Source organism: Talaromyces atroroseus (genome assembly GCF_001907595.1).
Source record: "Talaromyces atroroseus strain IBT 11181 chromosome Unknown scaffold_13, whole genome shotgun sequence".
In the NCBI taxonomy this organism is placed as follows: Eukaryota; Fungi; Ascomycota; class Eurotiomycetes; order Eurotiales; family Trichocomaceae; genus Talaromyces; species Talaromyces atroroseus.
Window position 1 is genome coordinate 237,647 of NW_017971445.1, and position 24,259 is coordinate 261,905.

Sequence of the window (24,259 nt, forward strand, 5' to 3'; positions counted from 1 at the left end):
AATTACTTGTAAATCAACCGCCATGGCATGCTACGGTTGCCCAGAGCAGCCTAACTAGCTTGGCCTTAGCCGCGCCGAGCTTAGCCTTAGCCCAGCCGCCGCCGTCAAAGCGGACTCGGAGCAGAACCCAAAATCCACAATCTTCGGTGGCAACGAAAGCGCTGTTTCCCTAACGGCTTCTCGAGCATTTCCACGTTACGAGCAAAAGCTATTCAATCCTGTTTCCAGCCCCCCTTCTCATTTTCAGCAGGCGCTCTTCTGGTAAATCTAATTTACCGGTTCTATAGAACTATTGTGAGTCGCAATCTCGATCGAGGACGTCATGCATTCGCGCAGCCTGCAAATGCCCTCCCTTTTGACGATTTGAAAGGAACCGCTAACCATGTCTTAGTTACCCTATATTCTCCTGTCTTATTCTGTTTTATTCTCTCGTGTGATCGCGATACATCACCTTGAAAATGTCTGGCGAAGCGTGGCTCTACCTGTTGGCGGTGTTGATCAACGCCGTCAACCTGTTCCTGCAGGTCTTCTTTACCATCATGTACAGCGATTTGGAGTGGTAAGTCTAATAGACACAGTATCTTTCTATTATTTACCCAGTTCTAACAATATATCTCCTTGCTAGTGACTACCTCAACCCGATCGAGCTTTGCAACCGTCTCAACACCTACATCGTCCCTGAAGCTGCTGTTCACGCTTTCCTGACCTTCCTGTTTGTTATCAACGGTTACTGGCTTGCCATCATTCTGAATCTGCCTTTGCTCGCCTGGAACGGAAAGAAGTACGTGGGCACCCTGTTGTTTTAGCAAGACGCTGTTCTGACTCGAACTAGGATCTTCGACAACCAGCACCTTTTGGACGCCACTGAGATCTTCCGCAAGCTCAACATCCACAAGAAGGTTAATCTTCCCACCTCAAGCTCTGTATAAATATGTTTATATTATACGGTTACTAACACCATTCTAGGAGTCTTTCTTCAAGCTCGGTTTCCACCTCTTGATGTTTTTCTTCTACCTGTACAGCATGATTGTCGCCCTGATCCACGATGAATCCCACTAAAATCACCGCGCAATAACACGAATACCACGCTATGCGCCATGACTCTTGATGATGATTCAATCTGGGTGTCGCGGGGATGGAAGAGGAGACGAGGAACGAAATAGTCGGGTGAACGAATGAGCTTGTCTCGGGATGCTTAATCCGCCCGGGACTGCTTACTAGCTGTCTCTTGAAGTTGTCTGTGTGTGATGATAGGGGTTGACCGAGAGATAATTGTATTTTGCTTGCTTATTTATGCAGAGAAATAGGGAGAAACGGCGGAATGGCGGGGAGGGAGAAGCAACGGTCTTTGCTGCGTGATTTGGATGTTGTATATACCTCTAGCGCGATTTTTCTTTTATGATTATTAATCGTCCATGATTGAGAGTGTAGCTACATCCTTTTGGTTCTTTATATTCAAACATGATATTAGTCTAGAGACCTTAATGCACGTGAACGGGGGGTGCCTGCTTGGAATTGCACAGTTGGTTCGTATGACGCGCCGTAATAATTCGACATTCGCGCCAGGCCGAGGATGATTTCATGATATTATTTCTGCATATAAGTCTCTTCCGATCGATTTAGTTTAACCCTCGCCATGGCATCGCTCCTGGGCGCAACTTACGATTCTTCAGGCGACGAGGATGACAACAAGCCCAAGACTACAACATTCACATCTGCGACCAAGATTGTCGCCGCTCCTGAAGTCAATGTAGAGGTTTGGTTCCTCCATCACTCTCCTCCCCCACGGAATTCTCTGAACGCATTATGTCTAACAACATCCCACAGGATCCATCCAGGTTGCAACTGATTGCCGGTGCCGGAAGCTCAACTGCTCTTACTTACAATGCTACATACGACGACCTAACTCGGCCGGCCCAAGGTCCCGTCAACCCGTTCAAACCCAACGGCGTCGGCAATGGACTGAAGCGCAAGAATGTGCCCTCGGGCCATGCAGAGGAAGCAGCTATCAGCGAAGCGACATTTATCACGCAACATCGCACATTTCAGAGCTTGGGATATTCGCGTGACCCCAGTAGGCCGGAGCTGTTTGTTGGAGATCAAGCGCGAGCTGCGCAATATGGCGGAAGGGACTTTGTTCAGATGAAGCCGTCAAAGGAGGCATCGGCGGCTTTGCGGAGAAAAAGGCAAAAGAAAGGTGATGCTAGTATTGTTGACGGGGAAGGAGCATATCTCGGACCGTGGGCAAGATACGAGCGTGACGACGAGGTGTACGAAGAAGAAGCCGCTGAGGCGGGTCATGAGCTCGCCAGTGACGAGGAATATGTCGAGGAGGATGAGGAAGGAATTCCCGTGTCAGAGATGCCCGCTATGGCGACTGATTATCAGGATGATGTGTCGCAGACGGAGACTACTGAATTCCATGGGAGCGAACAGTTTGATTATCTTGGGCGGACATATATGTGAGTTGCCTCAATCTATCCTTCAGACTGCTTTAATTTGGGTTGTACTGATAGCAATAATCACAGGCATATTCCTCAAGATCTTGATATCGATCTTAAAAAGGAACCAGGCAGCATCAAGAATTTTATCCCCAAAAAATTGGTGCACAATTGGAAATCGCACACAAAGCCCATCACATCGCTCCGCTTCTTTCCTAAAGCCGGTCACTTACTGCTGTCATCTGGTGCTGACGGCAAGGCGAAAATTTGGGATGTCTATCATCAACGTGAGCTCCTGCGTACATTTTCGGGACACTCAAAAGCCATCAGCGACACCACCTTCCATCCCACTGGCAAAACATTTCTTACGGCCTCGTATGATCGGCAGATTAAACTTTGGGATACTGAATATGGAAAATGCATCTCCCGCTTTAGCACAGGCAAAACGCCACATGTCGTGCGCATTAACCCTGATCCCGAGCATAATCACGAATTCTTGGCTGGAATGTCTGACAAGAAAATCGTGCAATTTGATACCCGTTCTGGCGAACTTGTGCAAGAATACGACCACCACTTGGCCGCTGTTAATACCATCACATTTGTAGATAACAATCGTCGTTTTATTACAACGTCCGACGACAAATCCCTACGGGCGTGGGAATACGGAATACCGGTGCCAATCAAATACATCGCCGAAGCAGATATGTTCGCTATGGTGCGCGCCTGCCCTCACCCATCAGGCAAATATGTTGCCTTCCAGTCCGGTGACAACCAGATTGTCGTATACGCTGCAACAGACAAGTTCCGTCAAAACCGCAAAAAGGGGTTTCGCGGTCACAACAATGCCGGGTATGCTATTGACATCACATTTTCGCCGGATGGCCAGTTTGTTGCTAGCGGTGATTCGGGTGGGTTCGTGTGCTTCTGGGATTGGAAGACCGGGAAGATGTACCACAAAATCCAAGCAGGTGGTAAAGAGGGCTCGGCTGTGACGTGTCTGGACTGGCATCCTCAGGAGAGCAGTAAGGTCGTTACTGGTGGGCTGGACGGTATCATTAGGTATTGGGACTGAAAAGGTATTGTTTTTTTTTTTTTTTTTTTTTCTTTTTTGGTATTGTTTGGGTGGTTATGGTTATGTATCATACAATATAAGACCTTCGTATATTTAGATGCCACAATGCTCGATGACTTCAAGACTCTTAGTATTATGTTGGAGTAGCTTAAGCTGTACCCTCTTGCTCGACCTCGATATGATCGGAAGATGGTCTAGTTTAGATTCGATATGTAGACAGACTTTTCTCATACATGCATATTTTGGAATTAACGAATCCACATCAACATCGTTGAAAAGCATCAAAAATCTCATACAGGACATTGATGCAATCCGTAACTCTGGTCGTAAAAGGCGCCATATGGCTGCAGCCTGCTAACTCCTTCATAATCCACTCTTGGCCAGTCGCGGCTATCATTCCATACTGAGCAGCCTTGGGAACAGCTACGTCTTCTTCCGTCACGATATAGGCGCATCTCCCAGCGAAAGCAGGCTCATTCCATGCTGGCGCAGGCTGATTTGACATAAAAGCCGAATTCGAGTGCGGCTTCAACTGCATGGCCATTTCCCGAGCCAGATCTTCGCTGACATCGGCTGCAAAGTTTTTTACTGGGTCCTCGGCGATGTTGACACCAGGTTCAGGCTAACAGCAAAGATTAGCCACTATGTATATACACAGAGGGATACGATACGTACCTGATCAACCAGAATCCATCCAGGCAAATTCCCACCCTGCAACCCAGCGCAACTCAGACCCTCAGGTACCAGAAACGCACCAATACAAACCAATCCCACTACGCCGCCGGCCTTGCCGTCTCGCAAACGCTCTGATTTGGAGAACCCGCGGGCTGCAGCGCTTCCCGGCATTGAGGCGTATGAGTGCATGAAAAGAATGACGTCTTGGCCCTGGTCCTCAATTAAGGGCTTGATGGCTTGATTGAGGATGGCAGTGGCATCGCGCTGGCAATCTGCATCTGGAATGTACTGGGGGCTTGGGTTGAGGGATGGGTATTGTGCATAGTGGACGGGAAAGCCTTCTTTCTTTAGGGATGAGAGCAAAGGAGAGTAGCAGGACTCTGTGAGCCAGGCTCCGGGCAAGAAGACGATTGTAGGTTTAATCATTTTTTTGATACGTCCACTGCCGTGTCTGTCGTTTGGGGTTGGAAAGTTGGTTGCAGAAACAGAGAAGTGTGGGCTAGAGACGTCAGCCTCAGCTAGTGGAGTATCGTCGCAGTAGTTTTGTTGGACTAAAGCTAAAAGGCTACGTGTCTTCTAAACCATACAAGTAATCTGGAACAAAACAGAATAAAATTTATTATGTGAATATTTATTGCATAGTAAGATATTGAAGGTGAAGCCTAAAAATACCAATCTATGAATTCGGGCTAAGCTCATTTCGGAAGTCTATCGATCTACAGCCCTAAGTCAACAGGCACCTTGTCTTATACCTAGGTAGTGGTATGAAACTAGGTAGAGTATATCCAATCATTTACTACATTTGTATATACAAGTTTTGGCCGTCCAGATATCTCGGCTCCCTCAAGCATTCTGAACAGAACAGATATATTTATAAGTGTCAGTGGGGAGCTAGTTTGCCTGGATTGGTAATCCTAAACAGCAGAATATCAAAACATGACAACAGACCTACCTGATAAAGAACCACCCGCCTTAAACGATACAGCTTCGAAATGAAGCTTAAAGGTACGAACTCTATGGATTTGACGTATCAGTACGATATATACGATATCAAAGTGGGTCAAAGTGATATTTGCGGGAAAGAAGGGAGAATCAACCAATCAAAGTTGCCTGAAAGGATGCTATGTGTACTAGCGGTATTATTCTAGAGCCTCAATAGCCGTAAAAGGATAAGCTCATTACAATTTGGACAATCTCGTAATCAATCCAGGCACTCCGCCCTCCACGACTGCAAGGCTTTCGCGCCCTATCTCGGCGATGCTTTTACATCCAGCCAACCGCATGCACATCTCAAGTTCGTCACGCAACAGCTCCAGAGCCCTTTCTACTCCCTGTTGGCCGTTGTATGCCAAACCCCAAATCGGTATCCTCCCGGCAAAACAAAAATCAGCACCTAATGCCAACGCTTTGAATATGTCACTTCCCCTCCTGATACCCCCGTCAATCCCAACCATCAACTTGTTTGCGGCAGTACGAGATGCATTGATTGACCTTGCGGCAGCTGCGCACTCGGGCAGAGCTTCAAGAGTAGCGGGGGCTCCATCAAGTTGCCTGCCGCCATGATTCGATACGATGACACCTCGGACACGCGGGTATTGAGCAGCCAGCATCACATCTTCCGGGGTGTAGATTCCCTTCAGCCATATCTCCATACTTGGCGGCGTCACACTTGATAACCACGGGATGAACTCGCTAAACGTCGTGCCGGCGTCCCGTTTCGTATCCCGAAAGTTCTTTGGGTCGTACGAGAGATTCGGGAACTTCAAGTTCTCCGGGAGATCAATGCCGTTTCGATATCTAGGTCTGTGGATGAGACTCTGCTAGAACAACCTAGGACCTACAAGATACATACTCATTAAGACGTCTGCCGATGGTCGGGGCATCGACGGTTAACAGTAAGGCTTTAAAGCCTGCCTTTTCGGCTCGCTTGATAAGCGTGACGATATCCTCCTTGCGGGCAGCACCCGAGGTTTGAATCCCGTACGGAATACAGCAATTAGTAGATTGGACACTCTTTCCAGCAGCAATGACTTCTTCCAGCGATTTGGTAGCCCACTGAGACAGGCCCATGGGAACCCCCGCTTTTGCGGCTGCTCGCGATGTCCCAAGTTCACCATCTTCATGTGCGAGACAATGCATTGCTGCTGGCGAAAAGCCAAATGGCATTGCCACTTTTGTGCCAAACATGTTGGCACTTGTATCCACCTTGCTGACGTCTCGAAGTATGCGTGGCATAATCCTATATCGATCGTAGGCTGTCTCGTTTGCTTTGACGGTAACAAGATCCATTGCGCCCTCGTTAAGATAGGCTGCCCATTTTGGATCGAGCTTGGCTACGGCAGCCTCTCGGATATCCGCGATTGTATAAACTTCGTTTGGTGCTGGCATGTCAGCGATGCGTTTACCTTGTCTAGTGGTCAATTGATAGCTCGGGCAATGAGGTAGGTAGGTAAGCCGTAGGTATACGTATTTATTTTGGAGATGCGAATAATGACAAGACCAAAGATAGTAAAAGGGAACGAGATTATTTATACTTGCACTAATATCGGCGCTGCTCGTCTCTCCAGTCATCACAACTACCATGCCCTCGTTCAAAAGCGGTGAGAAGAGGTAATCTCGAGACGATTGCTCTCCCCCTCAACACTCGAATCGGTATCTCGCCTCGTCCACCCCTTATCGGGCCCTAAGTTGCGGGCTAGCACGGTTTGGATGGCCTTAGGCTATGGTTGCCAGATGCGGTTAGCAATTATTCATACTCCAAGATATCAGATAGAGACAGAGTGCGCTTGTATCGTCGCTATCAGTAACGAATCCTTGCTTTGCCAATGCGCATCTGGCACAGCGTCATGTCCCTTCGGGGCTTATAAGATACATTATGTATCCTGTCGACGAGTCTCCAACCATCTTAACATCGACGTTTAGTGCAAAAGTCGGCCATTAATACTTTTGAAATGGATGTTGTAAAGAAAGATATCTCCGAGCGCCCGCCATCGACTGATGTTCAGCCTACAATAGTGTCATCAGTCGTCCCTGACTTTAAGGATGTGTCGTCTGAGGACGATATCTCGGGCTATGTGCCAGACACAGATCTCGAAAAACGACTGGTTCGGAAGTTGGATTTGCTCATGATGCCTACTCTGTGGTTGATGTGTGTGTTGGCATATGTCGACCGAAACAATATTGTACGTATTACGTATCATTGCTCGTCTTGCATGTACCAACGACCAGTAATTGACAAACACAGGGTAATGCAAAAACTGCAGGCATGCAAGATGCCTTGGATTTAACGAGCTCCCGTATGTCTCTCCTGCATGCTGGAAACGAAATAGAATCTCAGAAATAATTGACTTTATTATTGTTATTTGTATCAAATAGGATATGCCATGTTGATTACCATCTTCTTCATTGCATATGTGATACTTGAAGTCCCATCCAATCTCATCCTCATACGTGTGCGTCCCTCATGGTACCTTCCTGGCATTATGATTGCTTGGGGTGCCTTGGTAGCAGGGATATCGCAGATCAAAACGTATCAAGGGATACTTGTCATTCGGTTCTTTCTCGGATTGATAGAGGCAGGATTCATGCCTGGAGTCATGTTTTTAATGAGTTGTTGGTACAAGAAACATGAAATTGGTATGTTCGTACGATCATCTAAAAAGGCCTTCCCGGGTGCAAATAACTCATTACAGCCATTTTGCTGTGAGATAGGAAAGCGCTTTTCAATCTTTTTTACTGCTCTCTGCATTGCTGGAGCCGTTAGTGGTCTTATCTCTGGAGCCGTCATCGCGGGCCTCGAAGGGTCTCACGGAATGGCCGGATGGCGTTGGCTTTTCCTCCTTGAAGGTGTCATTACCATTGGTGTTGCTATGATTTGCATTTACATACTGCCCAACTATCCATCGACAAGTCTTCGATTCACCCCTGAAGAGCGCCGGCTTGCTGAGATACGGGTTCTATACGATAGAAAACTCCACGAGACGCACCAGAGCATGAAAATGAACCCATGGCAAGCGTTTGTTGCGGCTACTCTTGATTTGAGGACCTGGTTTTTTGTTGTCTTATACATTCTTGACAACGGCGTTGCTACAATCTCGTATTTCATTCCCACGGTCCTCGACGATATGGGTTACTCGGGTGATAGGGCCCAGTGGATGACAATTCCTATCTGGTAAGCAAATTCTCAACTTCCGGTGCTTTGCATTGTCGAAGAATTATTGACACAGGCCTAGGATTGTTGCAACAATTTTCCTGGTTGGCGTCTCGCTTTCGTCTGACCGCACGCAAGATCGGCAATGGCACATCTCATTCGGCATGGGTGTCGCAACTATCTCAGGTATCATTATTGTAGCCGTGAAGAACTCCGCGGCCCGTTATGCTTTTATTTGCTTTTACATGGCTGGCGTTTATTGCGCTTTTCCGTTGATCCTGATCTGGACTTCGGAGACACTCTCTCTACCAAAGGAGAAGCGAGCCGTTGCAATTGCCATTGTTAATGGAATTGGAGATTTGGCTTCAATATACGGAAGTCGTATGTGGCCTTCAAATGATGCCCCTGATTACAAACCCGGATTTATTGCCGTGATTGTTATGTGTGGTGCGTGTGGTTTGATTGCTGCTGCTATGCCGATTGTATTTCGGTACTTACCTCAGATTAACTCCGAGGTCGAAAGAGAGGCAGAGGTCATCGAAGGTAGGTCTGTTTAAGTCTTGGACTCTGCTGTGACGAAGGGCTAGAATTTCAATTGCACTGATCCTAGGGTTCAGTCGCTCGATCGTTTCGCAGTGATTTTACCTATACCATGTACACATTCACAGAGGACTAGTACCCATTAACTTGAAATTGTCATATGCAGCGTATTTTATATATCCATACCAATAGGGTCTTGGGTATACAAACGAACTACCCAGGTGCGCCCTTAATGCTTGCCTAATAGACTGTGCTCCATCCTCATGGAACCTGGACTAACAAAAAGGCCAAGACAAATTCGTTTTGTAGAATAAGCCTCAAGAACCAGGTGTAAGATTCGCCTTAAATGACCCCAATCTGTGACAGCTGTATACCCCTGATACTATAGAATGCCTAAAAGAGATATGCATCACACGAAGTTTCAATTTCCTGGCAGGCCTCTTCGCTCAAATCAGGATCTTTAAATCGCTCCAACCAGAGCCTTTCGGTCACATTCATCAGCTGAATCCTAGCCGGATTTGGATACACTTTGCGCCATGCCTCGTGTTTCTTTCTGATCATACCCTGAGTTTCAACTGTGAGGGCTTCGCGCGCCGCAAGATAGAATGGAAGACCCGTAGCAGAGTCGATTCCAGAATGCACATCTTCTGCCCCGGCAGATGCGTATTTTGGGGTGACTGGAATCTTGTCTATGAGTGCGAATATTGTTTCTATACTATTTTGAACTCTTGGGGAGGAGGATGGCTCGAGAAAGACCCGACGGAACAATAAAATCAATGCAGCATGCGTGAAGGCACGGCAAATTGCAGCCATGGGTGCATCGGGAAGACCTCCATTATCCCTGAAATCATGGAGGGTGAGGTCGTACGTGCGGATTTCTGTTTCAAGTGAAATTGCTTTCTGATAGATATTTCTTTGTGACTGCGGACTTGATATGCAAGAAACGTCGCTGGCAAGATGCATGGCACGGTTGAGAAATGTATAAACAGTATATGGGCAGCCCACCATTTCGTAGAATGAGGGTTGAATGTCTTCAAAGGCATTTTCTACCATGATCTTACTGACATCGATGGGTTCAATGAGCCATATGTCTGGAGCAATACGAGGCCTCCGTCTATGCCACACACAGATCCCAAGATCAACGATGGCAAACCGCTGAAGTAGAAATTTTGGAATGAAAGAATTGACAATCTTGGGATTTTTCAAGTATCCAAGGTCAGTGAGCATGTGGAATCCGATTTCAAGATGCGTGTGCACCGAGAGGGGTGAACTCCCACTGAATGCAATAGCACCGGGCTGCAACAAGACTGCTGCCAGAAGCGCTTCATCAGCTGTCATGCCAATCGAAATGGGGAGACTGCTATGCACCACCGGTGTGCGTGGTGACCATCCAGCGAGTTCTAGACGGATTTCTCGGATTGCTTGATCGTGGAGATCTACGGCCAATTGAGCAGGACAGAGACCTAGGCTACGGGTATGCTCGGCCGCACACGACAAGATTGATCGCAAAAGCACTGGAAAACTGAGACTGAAAACGGACAACTTGCGGTATGGATTGTGAAATCCGTCACGAGCCTGAAGTTCCCCTGCGACCCGATTGACATCTGAGATGGATCGTCAGATAAGTAAATGAACCGTAAGAAAGACGTCACCACATACAATATGTATACAATGTCACTTCCTCTGGTTGTTCAAATAGTGGAGTCCTCTGCAATACTGGTGAAACAGCCGGGCTCTGAGGCGATAAAGAGGAGGGATGCGCATCGGTATAGCTATAGCCATGAAATTGGATAGTCTCTCTACCGGCGGAGAGGTATGTAGAAGAAGAGGGAGAGTCGTGTTGTTCCACAGGAGCCACAGGAGAAACCCGCGAGGAGCCAGTTTGTTGACCGACGGACTGAGCTGTTCGGACATTGCACCATCTGATAGAAATTGAGCCATAGTCGCAGACGAAGCCGCGGTTTTGGCAACGACGACAGGCGGGCGTTATCTCGTCGCATTTGTGGTGGCCTGCCCGGCACTGCTTGCAGCCCCGTCGCGATCGTTTCTCCAAACCCATTCTGTCCGTTGTCTAACTATGACCTTTTGCTTTGATGTCTGATCTTACAGCACTGGAGATAATTGAACATGGTAGCTCTATCTATATAAGAGCTGGGTCTGCGTAGTGTAGCCAATGAGCAGCGGATTATTTATCTTGCCAACCCCTCTTAAGTTATCTTAGGGTTAGGCTAGGGCTACGAGCCTACTTTTCCTCATCATCTCTCTCTCATCATTTGCAACTCTTCAGAGATAGTAAGGTATCACCGGGGGCGAGCACAAAGGGACTCGGCAAGTTACAGTCCATAGAATACGTGGCATACAAAGGATCTGTGAAATCGAGGCAGAAAATGGCCGCTACCGAGACCTGTTACAGTGTCACTTCCACAGGTAGCGCCCGGAAAACAAGTTATGTATGTACAACGTTGAAAAGGAAACCTGGGAGATTTTATGATAGAGAGAGAGGAGGTGAAAAATAACGAGGGGAAAGAGAAGGAAAGTTTATGCATGGAGAGCAAGACCTCAAATGACCTCCTCTCCCTCAGCATTCAACGCTGATCAAGCCTAACTGGAAACTTACCGAGGTATTGCTGTGGGCACTCAAATGAAAGCTGCGAAGACCAGGAAGTAGCCTGACTAGATAGGATCGTGTGTAGGCAAAGCCGCGGTGCTGACGACCAATGCGAGGAGGAAATAGAGGCGCATAATGCCTAAAATCGAGTGGACTCTCCGTAAAATACAAAGCTTAAAATAAAGGACTAAAATTGGGAGCTGACTGGCCATATTCCAAGGTTCTAAAGATCACCAATGTGCGATATCTTTATACATATCAGAACGTCGACAAACATACCCACCAAAAGAAAACCTCGTAACATTCCATTGGTCCTCATTTTCAAAGATGCATTTAATCAACGGGGAAAACACGAGTATTTTCAAAATCGCTAGTCAGCTCTGAGGCTACTTTTGTCTCAGATAATCTATATTTTCGCATGTCCTAGATTGGTTAAGACAAGGCTGTGGTGAGATCAGCTCAAAACCAAAGTAGTTGACCAGACTCTTGTATAGAACTAGTGCAATATGAAATTTTGAAAGTCCGCTGTACAAGCGACAGGTAACATAAGGGAGGCTTTCATATGAAGTAATTTGCTGCATAGATGCGGGACTAGGATCTACTCCATATATCGATCCAACGCCTGAGGATGGTTGTGATGTCTAGAAAGCAAACAGCTTTTGTTAACAGGGACATCGTGGACAATCTATATTACTAGACGTCGCATGGAAAAGAGCCTGAAGCCTGTCATGTAGTACTTCTCTTCTATTTCTTTATCCAGCTTTTTCTCTTGGTGCCTTAACAATCATATCTTGGGGCTTTGCATCATCACAAATACTTAGGGAAACTTCAAAGAGAGTATTAATAGGTATGTTAGCTAAGTTATTGATAAAGTATTATAGACCTGTTGAGCAATTTATTATAAAAGCAGACTACTAATCTAGTATGAAATCTTAGGCCACATACTAATTAGGAAGCTATTCCACACTTTTATCCAGTAACCCTACTAACACGTCAATTGAGTACAAATACCCAGTTATTGCAGCGTTAATCATGTCTGGCTGGCTGTGTCCTTTAACATGGCCAGAATGTCTCCAGCTCCGTAGTCCTTCATAGGAGGAAGTGTGACCATGTTTCTCTTCACTTTGGTTTTGAACTGCAAGACCTTCAATAGGGAGTAAATAAACGACAGTGTAGGTGCCGGGACGCCGAGACGCTGTGCTTCTCTCACACACTCGCCGACGATAATTTCCATTTCCATAAAATTACCCTAGAAGATGCATTAGAAATTTGAATGCATATATCATCATCATAGACCGCCGTACCTTTTCGATATCCTGCTGCATGCTAGGCCTAAAATAAGCATCAATCGCATCGCCATTTAAGGATGCATCTTCTTGGTCTGGGGCTAGCTGGACACCAGCAGCCCGAGCAATACTTTTGACTTCCAGCATGACAGGCAGCAAAAGCTCGTGCACAGCAGTACCTGAGAGACGAAGCTTAGAAGTATCCATGCCTGTAATCGCACAAAGAGAATTGTAAGAGGCATTGTAGACCAATTTTCGCCATCGCATGAATAACACGTCTTCAGCATATTGCCCGGTTGCCTTCCCACTGGCGTTGTACAGCTCAGTAAAGTGCTTGGCAGCTTTCAGCTCAGTTTCCAACTTCAAATTGGGGTTTCGGAATGCGCCAATGATCAGAATGTCATGGTCCTGATGGAATATTTGACCCGGTTTCAGCTCCGCGGAGCTCATCCGCGAGATACCGGAGATGACGATGTTGGAGGGAAATGCAGCGAACATCGGCTTTTCGATATTGAGCCCATTCTGCACCAGAACAATTACCGTGTAGCCTGGTGTGATTGCCGGGCGGATTATTTCCTCTACTGTGGGTGGTATATCGGGCAGATTCTTTGTACAGACGACGACGTAGTCATATGGAGGGAGAGACTCAGCCTGCACATCTGGCACATTCCTCGATACTAGAATCGGCAGTAAGCTTCTTGGGCTTTATTATTATTCTTTGAATAAAATGACATGTTCGGGAAATCTTACTTATGCTCGGCTTCCAAGACGGAATATTACCGTGATCACAGGACCATATTTTGAAGCCATGCTCGTTTACCCTGTCATAGTTTGACCGCAGCACGCCTGTCACCGTCGCAAGACCGCCGGCCTCCAAATTGTAGGCGGTTATCGTGCCAATGCCTCCAAATCCAACCACTAAGATATTCGATTTCGCAGTTGAACCCATTGTAATGATGAATCGACAGATATTATGAATAGACAATGCAGAAAAAGAAAAGAAATTCCTGTCAAAGGGAATGTCAAGAATCATAACACCCGTGCGAGAGGAGACCTCGAAGATAACAACAGATAGCATGCGGGGCTCAGTTGGCTCCTCAATCTATTGTAAAGTTTTGGAGTTATCCGATATCGCCAACTTCTGTACTGAGCTCGGCGTTTCGACTTGCCTTAATAGGAAAGGTTAGGGTTGAGGGCCGAAAAGGGCAATATTTCCGCTTTTGATAGCCCCCAAATATACCTCGTTGGTTCGCGGGGGATTGGGAAGGAATCTTGAAGACGCGTATCTAGTCCCTTGTCTCTGCTATAATGAAAAAGCAAATAAGACCCAACATTCACTGTATTCCCTGCTCAGTCTAGAGTGCTACACACGATGAGCAAGGCATCTCACCATTCTTTGAAATCCAACCAACTTCCCATTATGACTTCCGCAGCAGTTTCTTCAACTGAGGGCATCTCTCCAAAGGCTCCCAATGAGCCCTCAACTTTGTTAACGACTATTGAGGTACGTCCCGACGAACCAGAAAACTCGGAATACTCTACTGCCGACTACCTCCATTACGACGCGCTATACACCGTCGAAGGCATGCCAAGTCACGATGTGATCATGACGAAGGGTCAAGGGGCATTCCTGTGGGATCTCCATGGCAAGAAATACATTGACTTCAATGCCGGTTTCTCTGCATGTAATCAGGGCCACTGCCATCCCAAGATTGTGCAAGCAATGATACAACAATGTCAGCAACTAGCGATGCCCTCGCGGAGCGTTCACGTGGCGCAATACCCCATGTTTTGCAAAAGGCTATGTGAAGTGACCGGATATGATAAGGTTGCTATGCTGAATGGGGGCGCAGAGGCGGTCGATATGGCTGTCAAATTCGCGCGCGCATGGGGGTATAAGAAGAAGGGAATCGCAGAAGGTGAGGCCATTGTACTCACTGCGGTTGCGAATTATCACGGTCGATCTCTGAGTTTGCTGTCTGGTTCAACTGACGGTCATTACAGAAAGAGTACGCAATTTTCATTTCCCTAGTTTGCAATGCAAAAGCCATGGAAAGAATAAAAGCTAACTGGTCACAGACTGCGGACCATGGATGCCCAATGTTGGTCCCTATTGTGCCGGTAATACAATTCGATTTGGTGTGACTGAAGACCTTGAAGAGGCATTCAACAAATGTGGTACACGCATTGCTGCATTTTTAGTTGAATGTGTTCAGGGACATGCCGGCTGTCTTGCTCCCACTGATGAGTATCTAATGGCGGTGCGAGAGCTTTGTACGAAACATAATGTTCTTTTTATTGCCGACGAAATTCAAGCTGGATTAGGTCGTACAGGGTCTATGTTTTCATTTGACTCGGCTTATATCAAGCCTGATATGGTGGTTCTTGGGAAATCTCTTTCCGGTGGTTTGTACCCTATCTCCGCGGTGGTAGGAACTGCCGATGCTTTGGGAGGTGTTGAGCCTGGACAGTAAGTGTCAAAATATTAGACCTGTTTCCCGTGTTTATAAGTTAGTACTGATTTATCCATATTGTCTCACAGATACGGCTCTACATTCTCTGGAAATCCATTAGCGAGTGCCATCGCCCTGGCAGCCCTGAATGTCATACTCGACGAACAACTCCCTGATCGAGCCCACAAACTTGGCGAAATGTTTTATAAGAAGCTCGCCGAGATTGACTCGCCCTACTTTGATACTGTAACTGGGAAAGGCTTGTTCCGAAGTATCTACATCCATGAAACCCACCCTCAAGGCCGGGTGACTGCAAAGCGACTCGTGGACCTGTGTCTGAAAAGAGGTCTTGTGGCGAATGCATCAGGGAGACGTCTGAGGGTTTGTCCATCACTTGTTATTGATATAGAGACAATGCTTGAGGGGGTGAAGATCTTGGAGCAGGCCTTGAAAGATTTACCGCATATGGAGACAATATAGGCCGACAGTTTTGGATATCGAGGCCTGTAATGTAAACAAACTACCTTCTAGAAATGAGATTATCAATTTTTCAAGGTTTTCGTTGTGTACTAGTAGTTCAGGTCTGACTATACTAGCAATGGTGCGTATGAATCACTATCAAAACGATGATCTCGCACAACCGCATATACTCAACTCTGTCCTTGTAATAGCAAGTCTTGCATGAGGGTGAATATGAGAACGTGACTCCAGAAGAACCCCCCCTAAAGCCCTAAGCCGCTTCGGACTCGAAGCAATCTCGCCCGGCATGTTATCTTCCCCACGGCTGCGAGAGATAGATGGTCGAATCAACCCCTCAAATGTAATTCACTTGACGGATCTAGAACCAAACAAAGGTTTGAGACCGTGTCATGTCGATAAACGTATAGTAGCTCTGATATAGCTCACGCACACTAGTCTTGATGAGGAAATACGAATCGCATGCAAAATATGATAAGATGAGACTACTTCGGGAAATCCGGGGATGCTATTGGATATGGCAGGCTGGGCATGGTAGAAGTTCTTATCTGTACCATATCGTAACTACCAAATATTGCGTTTGCATGGCCGGGATTATGAACCTTGAGGGTGCATGTTACACATTCAGGGCGTACAGCTCACGGGAGTGTTGAAAGATTTTCAGCTGTAACCCGTAGATTCTTGACGTCTTGGTTAAAATGAGGTTTGGTGCCAGTTACCTGCGCAGTATGAAGCAGGTAATACAGTATTGTATCAATGATCTATTGAAGGCCTTGGTGGGACGCACAAGTGATCGTATTGTTGTGTCGACTACTTCCTGGTAAGGAACCTTGCATACGTCGCCATACATATTTTGGTGCAAAATGATGCGTGCTAATTTAATAGTGCACGGAGGTGCTGATGCATTGCATGAGGGAATGTGGTTGTTGTTTGTAAAGAAGCGGGCATGTTAACACTTTTATTGGTAAAGATAAAAAGGCTTTGCATATACTTCTTGTTGATTACTGGTGTCGCAATGGTGTTAGAAAGTGGAGGCACAATCATCGATTTGTATCGTTAAGAATAATTAACAACGGATTATAACCATTAAGTCACCAAAAAGGGACCCCTTATAGGGCTTTTCTGGTAATCGTATAAATGGTGCTTTTTGGGCGTAATTCTCCGTTGTCAATAATATGTGCTTTTTAATTTTGATATAATCATTAACCTATACTTGGGGGCCTCCTGTCTCCTAGTCTCTACTGAGGAAATTGGGCCAATCCTCTCCCAAGACGAATTAAAAAATTTCAAAATGGGGTTTCTTTCGGGTGCCTGGGGGGCACCCGGCCCATTTGTACTCTTGACGGCTTCATCGCCATCGGTGGTGTTCGGTGGATTGGTTGTCGTGATGTCGGAGGCGACCCTCGTAGTTTTGGTGCGCGGACCAGGCCAAACTTTCATAGTTCTGGCATTTTTGCTGTAGAGTGATTGAGTTCGTGAGGTAGCCAGGAGAATAGATGCGTACATTCGGTGGGCGAATGCACCCACCACCAATAAAACAACGCCGGCCACCAGAAATTTCCACCAGTAGGCGTCAACGAACTGATGCACACTTTCAATTTTGTTAGTATTCTCTAGAATTCAATGATGCAATATGGGGTCTCACAGATGCGGGGGATTGTTGGTCGGAGTAGTCGAATTGCGCGCAGCCCATTCAACGATTAGATACAGGGAGACCCCTGAGATCTAGACGAGGAAAATTAGATGGTAGAATGCCATCATTTGATATTGTATGATTGTATATAGACGATTTGCAGTGGTAGACTGGGTGCTTTCGTAGCGGTTCTTCGTCAAGACATCCATTATGCCTTGTACCGTTCGAGTAGAGTTCGTATATGCTGCCGGTTGATTGGCTTCGTGAGGAAGGTATCGATTCCAGAAGCAAAGGCCTCTTGCTGCGCATCTGCACTGTCCAAGCCAGTCAACGCAATGATTGCTGTCGGGTACCAGGGTGGTTTTGAGTCGGGATTTGCATTGAAGTGTTCTCGTTCGAACTGCCGGAATGCTCGACTAGCCTCGAAGCCGTTCATGATCGGCATTGAAATGTCTACAGAAGGGCATGTTAGTGTATAACGAAAAAGCAAGGAACAACCCAGTGCCGTTGCTTACCTATGATAGCCACTCTGAACTTGCCCGGGTTCTCACGGAACTTCTCATATGCCTCAAGTCCGTTTGCTGCGCTTACGAAATCCCACTGTTCTTTTAATACGTACGCGGCGAGGATACTCAAGTTTACAGGGTTGTCTTCGACAAGCAGTGCGCACGGTGGATCAGGTCCAGACATACTCTCTTTGTCCTGTGCGGTAGGGGTCTCGTGAAGTGGCTTGCCAACCATATTGTTGAAGTCGGAGTCCTGGCTCCACCTCGTGTCTGCATTAGGCCGTTTGCTGATTTTCATTCTGTCGCCTGGCGCATCTCGTGTATCAATGTCCAAAGGCACATGAGAAGATTCCGGCACCTCAACCCATCGAGTATCTTCATCTCTGTGAGTGCTTTCGCCGTGCAGCTGTCGTATACATAGCTCTAAAGTTTTTGCCAGTTTACGAGGACCGCAAGGTTGGCTTATAAACTCGATGACGGAGTTTTTGCTGTGATTCGTCGTCATGGAGCGCACGAACATGCTGTGCGCCGTCTCGGGAGACTGACAAATGACAATAAGCGGCGATATCCCGCCGGACTCCCCGAAGTTGAATTGCTGGTTTCCTTCGGCGTCCGGACCGAGGTCGACGTTGACCATCAGGTAGAAATCGCAGGGAATAAGTTCGCCGTGGACAGATGTTTTTCTGACGGTGAGATGGAACCAGTCTTCGCACATCCGCTTCAGTGATTCGTAGAGCGTGCTATCTCGCTCTGATGAGCCTAATGAGTCAAATCCTAACAGGCCGATCGTTTTTCCTTCCGCTTCCCTCCGTACCAGGTCACACGCCACGTTCGAAGAAGATCCATCCGATGTGTCCGGAACTGAAGCAAGTTTGAGCGGTACTTGGATTGTGACTTCAGTGCCCTTATCCTTCTCGGAACTGACTTCTATTGAACCGTTAAGCGAACGCAGCGCTTTTTGGACGATGTTCAGTCCCAGCCCGCTACCAGGGGCCAGGGGATCTTCTTGCGAGAAAGCAGTGAATAGCCCGTTTCGCAGGAACTTCGCACCAATGCCATGCCCGCTGTCTTTCACAGTAAGGGTTACCGTATATTGCTTGTTGCCTTCTCGGGACACGGCGGAGTCATCACTGCGTCGACGAGATGATTCGGCTACAGTCAGCCCCAAACAGATGTAACCCTGAGTAGTGTACTTGAGCGCATTGCTGAAGACATTCATCAAAATACGGCGCCAGCACCCAGCCTGTGTGAAAAATTTCCATTCCGCGAATTGCTGAATGTCGAAGATAACAGTCACATGCCTTGGTGGAAGCGCGATTTGGGACTCTCCTGTATCGTGCGGCTCTGTGTGCTGGGCCCGAGGGTGGTGGTAGAAGCTGTGACCCGCAAAAACGCTCTCCGCAACTTCCTCAAGCACAGAGTCAAGCTGGACGTTCTCAAACCCATTCGTGCTGCTGCTCGGCGGGTTACTGTCCGGCCTTGCTCGTCCATGACTGCTAGACTTACGCTGCTGTTTCTCCTTGGACTTAGGGTCTTGCTTGAACTTATCAATATAAGTGAAGTCAAGCAGGTGGTTGATCGTATCGAGCAATGTCCGGCCACACGATTCGATCGTATGCACCATTCCTTGCTGAAGTGCGTTTAAGGCTGTGTCGCTCAGGATGTCCGCCGTTCCAAGAATACCGTGCAGAGGGCTTCTCAGTTCGTGGGATATGCTGGTGACCAGGTCCGTCTTGGCTTTCTCAGCCATCTCCACATCAAGTCGGTGTACCTCAGCCATGACGCTGTTGCCGAACGCTTGAAGGTACGCGAGTTCGTTTTCCACTGTGAACACTCGCTTGGGCGTATTCGTCCAAACAAGCACACCAGATAGCCATCTTGATTTATGTGTGTCCCAAAGCGGAAGGAAGACGATACTACAGGCACCTCCAAGCGCTTTGTGAAGCTCATGGGCGTCTTGTTTATGCTTAGGCCCTTGTCGTTTCCCGCTATCCTCGGATATGTGTGTTCCTACCGAGCTGGTGCTGCTACCGTTGGATAGCGAGCCGTCCTGAGTAAAGTTGAATATTTTCCCCTGGGGATACCGATTCATCATGGTCTTCAGCACCGTCTCGCGAACTGCATAGTCACTTTCCGACGCGAGATGAAGATTATCGATGGTGGAGGAGAATGAATTTGACGCGCCTAATAGCCGGCAGGCGGTAGTGTCATCATTGGGGTTTGCAGGAGAGGGAACCGGTATTGATGCACTTTCACTGCTTCCCGAATCGGTGCTGTCTTCACTGCCTGACCTTGCCCGGTCACGTGTGGCTTCGTATCCGACAAGTCCCCCAAAAGACCCAATCCGGGCATCTAAAAACACAACCCCTTCTACTTCTAACGACTCACGAATCAAGTTCGCTGCCCGAGAGAATATCCGTTGAAATGCGGCCGAGGTGCTGTCGTCTGTCCATCTAACGTCTGAAGCAGAGGCTCGATATGTTGCTTTCACATGCTGGCGCCCCTCCAGCTTTTCCTCACGCGAGCATCTTGATCCTCTCTTCGGACGATGAAGGAACTGTCGGGACTGCTTTTGCGTTCGCTGAATGTCCTGCTGCTGTTTATTCAACTGCCCCTCGACCGTCTCGCCTGTTTGGCAGGTCGTGGCTTCCTGTTCCTGAGATTCAAGCCAGGAATCACGGAGCGTGGTCTTGCCTTCTACGAAGCTCCCGAGCCCAATTATCATCTTCTTTGCCTGGCTATTCTGATGCTTCGACTGCAGAGCATCCAAGTGCTCCATGACTGTCGCCGCCATGTGCTTCATAAACTCTATCGAAGATTCGTCCAACCCAGAGTGCCGTGGCTGACTATCGAAGATAGCGTAGGATCCTATTGTGCTTCCACGGGGGCCCACTATTGGCACTGCAGCGCAAAACCGTGCAATAAGAAGGCTGTTTATCAGACTGTGTTGTCTTACGTGCTGGCTCTGCTCCGCGTCCAATATGACTAAAGCCCCTCCAGCAATTTCGGGATCATACGAAGGCTCTGCCAAAGGTAATTGAGCGACCTCTATGCAGATACCGCTCCCAAGTGGCAGTACACAACATCCTAACCGTAAATCGTCGCCTGTCAGGGACCCCGTAGCCTCGGCGAGGACATACTGGTGGGTGAGACCGAAGAGGGAGATGATTGCCCGCTCGGCACGAAGCCGCATGGCTCCGAGTTGGGCCAACGACGTCAAGACATGATCTCGCGACGGCGTTGGAACAAAGTGGTCTCGACGTGAATCGTCAAAAGGAACCAAGGGATATGTTGCGTGGTCGTGCGGGAGGTACCTTGATGAGTCAGCAAAGTTCCCTAAAACGGCGCCGGGCCGACTGCCGACCTGTAGAAATCTCGCTCTTTTGTCACGAAACGTGGTGTTTGGTCGTAAGAAGCCATGCTTACTTACTTGTCTATAAGTACGAAGTCATAATCGGCAGTCGAGATGAGCCCGACTTGGACAGTGCGGGCTTAAAAGTAGAAGTACTCCGGTAGGGCTATGGAGCGATGAGCCTCGCTACGTCATAGGCGTTCCTGGCGATCCACAGGTTTGCAAAGGAGGACAACTATAGAATAGACGCCACTGACATACACATGATAACAGCACTGGTAAGAGAAAGTATGAGGTTATCACAGAGATCGAAGTGGCTCCCCGTACAGCTTGACTCGTTGTAGTATACTAACGTGTTCAGAGTATACTAGTGAGAGAGAGACACATCATGTAACGGCCAGAGGCCGTGATTATTCACTGCCTACCGGAAAAAGCCCGCCAAGGTAAGCCCTGGGTGTCAAGAACTAGTTACAAGAAGTGACTCTTTGGCGCTTTTACATAACTTGCCGTCGTCAGATGGATGGCCTCTACGTGTAGGGGCTGATTGTTGCTGCCGGCAGCAGTGGTCCGCCAACTCCCCATGACCCAATCTAACCTGTTCAATACTGATAGAAGAAAAGAAAGGATAAAAGGAACATGATAAGTTAGTGGTGGTTGCTTAGCTTAGGCGCCAAAAAAAGGGCGTCGAGGACAGATATCCTCGAAGAGAAGAGATGCTGAGAACCAGGCAGCTAGTTTCATGGCGCCTTTTGGGATGCTTAGGAGGAAGGGGATGATTTTAGACGGGGGTCCAGGATAGCCAGGAGGACGGGGCAATCTTCCACTTTGCAATTCGGCAGAAGAGGTGCGCATATTGATGGGTAAACCGTTCATGGTAGTCGGCGAAGTCGCCATGCTTGAAGCGCGCTGCTAAGATTCACCCTAATCAGAGCGAATGAATAAATGAATATGACTATTGATCTTAATCATATTCACGAGTTATGAATGTGATTGATTTGGAACGATCGATATGAGAAGGTATCGAAGTCGCAGCCATATCCCCTCGCCAAGTAATCAACTTTCCTCCCCAACCCTCCTAGATGTGCCCATGCGAGTCTGACATGATTAAGAAACTCGTTTTAATGTTTAGCGACATCGTGATATGTGATTTGATGTAGCGATCTGTCGGGCCCTCCGGGAGCACGTAAACGGTTTGGATGTTTGGTGATGGCCTCCGCTATGTAGCCTTACTTAGATTGGATGCATACTCACCTAGGTTCGGTGATTGCATGATAACAAATTTGACCATCAAGCATAATGCCCAGATCTACTGATAGCGGCATGTGATGCTCATAGTAAAAGGAGATCAGGTACTGCGTGGTTTGGTGCTCTTTTGTCTGGCCCCTTAGGGCTAAGTCCTAACCAAGTATTTGATGCAGCTTACCTGGGAATGTTGGGGGGGAATGATAAACCCAGATCAACATGCAAATTTATAGAAACACCGATCATATCTAAGCGAGGGAATCTCTACAACAGATGATGAAGTACAGCATGAGGTGGCAGTGGCTGTATCTGAGCTGCATATTTTCTCGTGTCTTGTGTAACAATAGCCCTAGAAACCTCAATAGGAATTGGTTCATTCTCAACACCTGCTTTTTGGCCCCATTTCCCCCTCTATTCAATCCGAAACAATGCGTGCATGTATACCCAGACCATTCAAGGCACGAACTCAGGTTCTTCAGCAATCTGACGTACGATCGGGTGTAGAAGATCATGTTATCTCTTTATTATTCTTGCCATCATTTTATTTGCTGTCATACAAACTAGCATGTCTCTTAGCAAAGATGAACACATCTACAGACGTTAGAGCCCAACATACGGCATCAACATATACCATTCTATGGGTTTTCGAGGCCGTCGCAACAATAACGTTTATTCTGCGCATCTTGTCCCAATCTTTCCTCGCCCATGAAGGGCTTGGATTAGAAGATGCACTCATGGCTTTTGGATGGGTACGCAATCTAATCGGGAAACAAGTGAATCTCATGCACGTCTTATTTGACTATCACTAAACTGATTTCTATAGACACTTAACCTCAGCGCTGCAATTCTCGCAACCTTGTCAGTCAAAGCTATGAATGTCGATATATCCCTTGCCCTCAAGCTTGGACTCGTTTCTAGCGCCCTTGCTGCCCCTGCCTTATGGTTCCCCAAGGTCTCTGTCGCCCTGTTGCTTGTTCGCCTGATGCAACCCGGTAAATGGGTGAAGATTTTCTTCATTGTTGGGCCCGTTCTTTCGTTATTGTTGCTTTGTGTCCCTGCGGTGACCATTACGTTTGTCCAATGCGACCCCATACCAGGTCAATGGGACCCTGAACGCTACAAGCCGACTTGTTGGAGACCTAATATCGCGGTTGACGTTGACATTATCGCTAATAGTAAGTATTCCTGTCAATGCTTCTGTATTATCTAGTATTTTAGGTACTCTCAAGTTGTCTAGAACCTACAAGACAACGGCGGCGCCTGCTACGAGACATTAACACTAATTGATATATCTACCAGCATCATCGTCCATGTTCGACTTCATCTACGCAATCTACCCAGCCATCGTATTTTGGAAAATGCGACTTGCCACCGCGCGCAAATTGCAAATCTCAATTTTGATGGGACTAGGCATTATCTCCGGGGCAGTAGGGGTGTACAAAACGAGCCTGCTGCCCATTCTGAGTACGCGCGAAGCTAGCCTCGAGGCTGCGGTAGCTGGCACGCACAGAATCGCAATGTGGACGAATATTGAAGTCGGTATTATTATTAGCGCGGCTTGTATACCGCTCTCGAGGCCTGTTTATCGTCTTATTATGAGGTATGTTGCTGGTACTAGCAGGAAACGTAGGAATAGTCAACATCAACAAGAAGGTATTGGGAATTATCGCGAGCTTCCTGAGAGAATGTCTGAGAGATGGTTGCATTTGCATCCTACGCATGCGCAGATCTATGTTCGAGACGATATTGAGATTCAGATCGATCAGCGTGCGGATTTGGATGGTATGACGCTGTCATATACACCCAAGGAGCCGCCAGCATGAT

General features: G+C 47.4%; 9 protein-coding genes across 9 annotated transcripts, besides 3 other annotated features; 5 read left to right on the forward strand and 4 right to left on the reverse strand.

The window, feature by feature from the left end:
• Positions 1-458: 458 nt before the first annotated feature.
• On the forward strand, positions 459-1,059 carry UA08_08126 (ER-derived vesicles protein ERV14; the record flags this gene model as incomplete). The annotated part of the gene is made up of 4 exons (XM_020263334.1): positions 459-559; positions 626-781; positions 833-899; positions 967-1,059. 4 exons carry the CDS (start codon positions 459-461, stop codon positions 1,057-1,059), a joined length of 417 nt encoding a protein of 138 aa, XP_020116700.1.
• Positions 1,060-1,636: 577 nt separating this feature from the next.
• Positions 1,637-3,513, forward strand: UA08_08127 (hypothetical protein; the record flags this gene model as incomplete). Its single annotated transcript, XM_020263335.1, has 3 exons — positions 1,637-1,756; positions 1,828-2,462; positions 2,529-3,513. The coding sequence occupies 3 exons, from the start codon at positions 1,637-1,639 to the stop codon at positions 3,511-3,513; spliced, it is 1,740 nt and encodes a 579-aa protein (XP_020116707.1).
• A 262-nt stretch (positions 3,514-3,775) lies between these two features.
• On the reverse strand, positions 3,776-6,576 carry UA08_08128 (hypothetical protein; the record flags this gene model as incomplete). The annotated part of the gene is made up of 6 exons (XM_020263336.1): positions 3,776-4,135; positions 4,189-4,739; positions 4,941-4,958; positions 5,141-5,202; positions 5,371-5,985; positions 6,041-6,576. 6 exons carry the CDS (start codon positions 6,574-6,576, stop codon positions 3,776-3,778), a joined length of 2,142 nt encoding a protein of 713 aa, XP_020116708.1.
• A 563-nt stretch (positions 6,577-7,139) lies between these two features.
• On the forward strand, positions 7,140-9,014 carry UA08_08129 (hypothetical protein; the record flags this gene model as incomplete). Its single annotated transcript, XM_020263337.1, has 5 exons — positions 7,140-7,370; positions 7,433-7,484; positions 7,564-8,359; positions 8,421-8,881; positions 8,956-9,014. 5 exons carry the CDS (start codon positions 7,140-7,142, stop codon positions 9,012-9,014), a joined length of 1,599 nt encoding a protein of 532 aa, XP_020116582.1.
• Positions 9,015-9,271: 257 nt separating this feature from the next.
• Positions 9,272-10,937, reverse strand: UA08_08130 (hypothetical protein; the record flags this gene model as incomplete). Its single annotated transcript, XM_020263338.1, has 2 exons — positions 9,272-10,482; positions 10,538-10,937. 2 exons carry the CDS (start codon positions 10,935-10,937, stop codon positions 9,272-9,274), a joined length of 1,611 nt encoding a protein of 536 aa, XP_020116581.1.
• A 1,579-nt stretch (positions 10,938-12,516) lies between these two features.
• Positions 12,517-13,721, reverse strand: UA08_08131 (hypothetical protein; the record flags this gene model as incomplete). Its single annotated transcript, XM_020263339.1, has 3 exons — positions 12,517-12,735; positions 12,791-13,449; positions 13,523-13,721. 3 exons carry the CDS (start codon positions 13,719-13,721, stop codon positions 12,517-12,519), a joined length of 1,077 nt encoding a protein of 358 aa, XP_020116580.1.
• A 471-nt stretch (positions 13,722-14,192) lies between these two features.
• On the forward strand, positions 14,193-15,705 carry UA08_08132 (hypothetical protein; the record flags this gene model as incomplete). The annotated part of the gene is made up of 3 exons (XM_020263340.1): positions 14,193-14,781; positions 14,852-15,242; positions 15,315-15,705. The coding sequence occupies 3 exons, from the start codon at positions 14,193-14,195 to the stop codon at positions 15,703-15,705; spliced, it is 1,371 nt and encodes a 456-aa protein (XP_020116579.1).
• A 1,069-nt stretch (positions 15,706-16,774) lies between these two features.
• Positions 16,775-16,832: a repeat region (Identified by RepeatMasker using a combination of RepBase library and repeat library created with RepeatScout).
• Positions 16,833-17,543: 711 nt separating this feature from the next.
• Positions 17,544-21,261, reverse strand: UA08_08133 (hypothetical protein; the record flags this gene model as incomplete). The annotated part of the gene is made up of 3 exons (XM_020263341.1): positions 17,544-17,788; positions 17,851-21,155; positions 21,206-21,261. 3 exons carry the CDS (start codon positions 21,259-21,261, stop codon positions 17,544-17,546), a joined length of 3,606 nt encoding a protein of 1,201 aa, XP_020116586.1.
• A 594-nt stretch (positions 21,262-21,855) lies between these two features.
• Positions 21,856-22,038: a repeat region (Identified by RepeatMasker using a combination of RepBase library and repeat library created with RepeatScout).
• Positions 22,039-22,041: 3 nt separating this feature from the next.
• Positions 22,042-22,117: a repeat region (Identified by RepeatMasker using a combination of RepBase library and repeat library created with RepeatScout).
• An 899-nt stretch (positions 22,118-23,016) lies between these two features.
• Positions 23,017-24,258, forward strand: UA08_08134 (hypothetical protein; the record flags this gene model as incomplete). Its single annotated transcript, XM_020263342.1, has 4 exons — positions 23,017-23,184; positions 23,259-23,610; positions 23,735-24,035; positions 24,066-24,258. The coding sequence occupies 4 exons, from the start codon at positions 23,017-23,019 to the stop codon at positions 24,256-24,258; spliced, it is 1,014 nt and encodes a 337-aa protein (XP_020116585.1).
• Position 24,259: the final 1 nt, after the last annotated feature.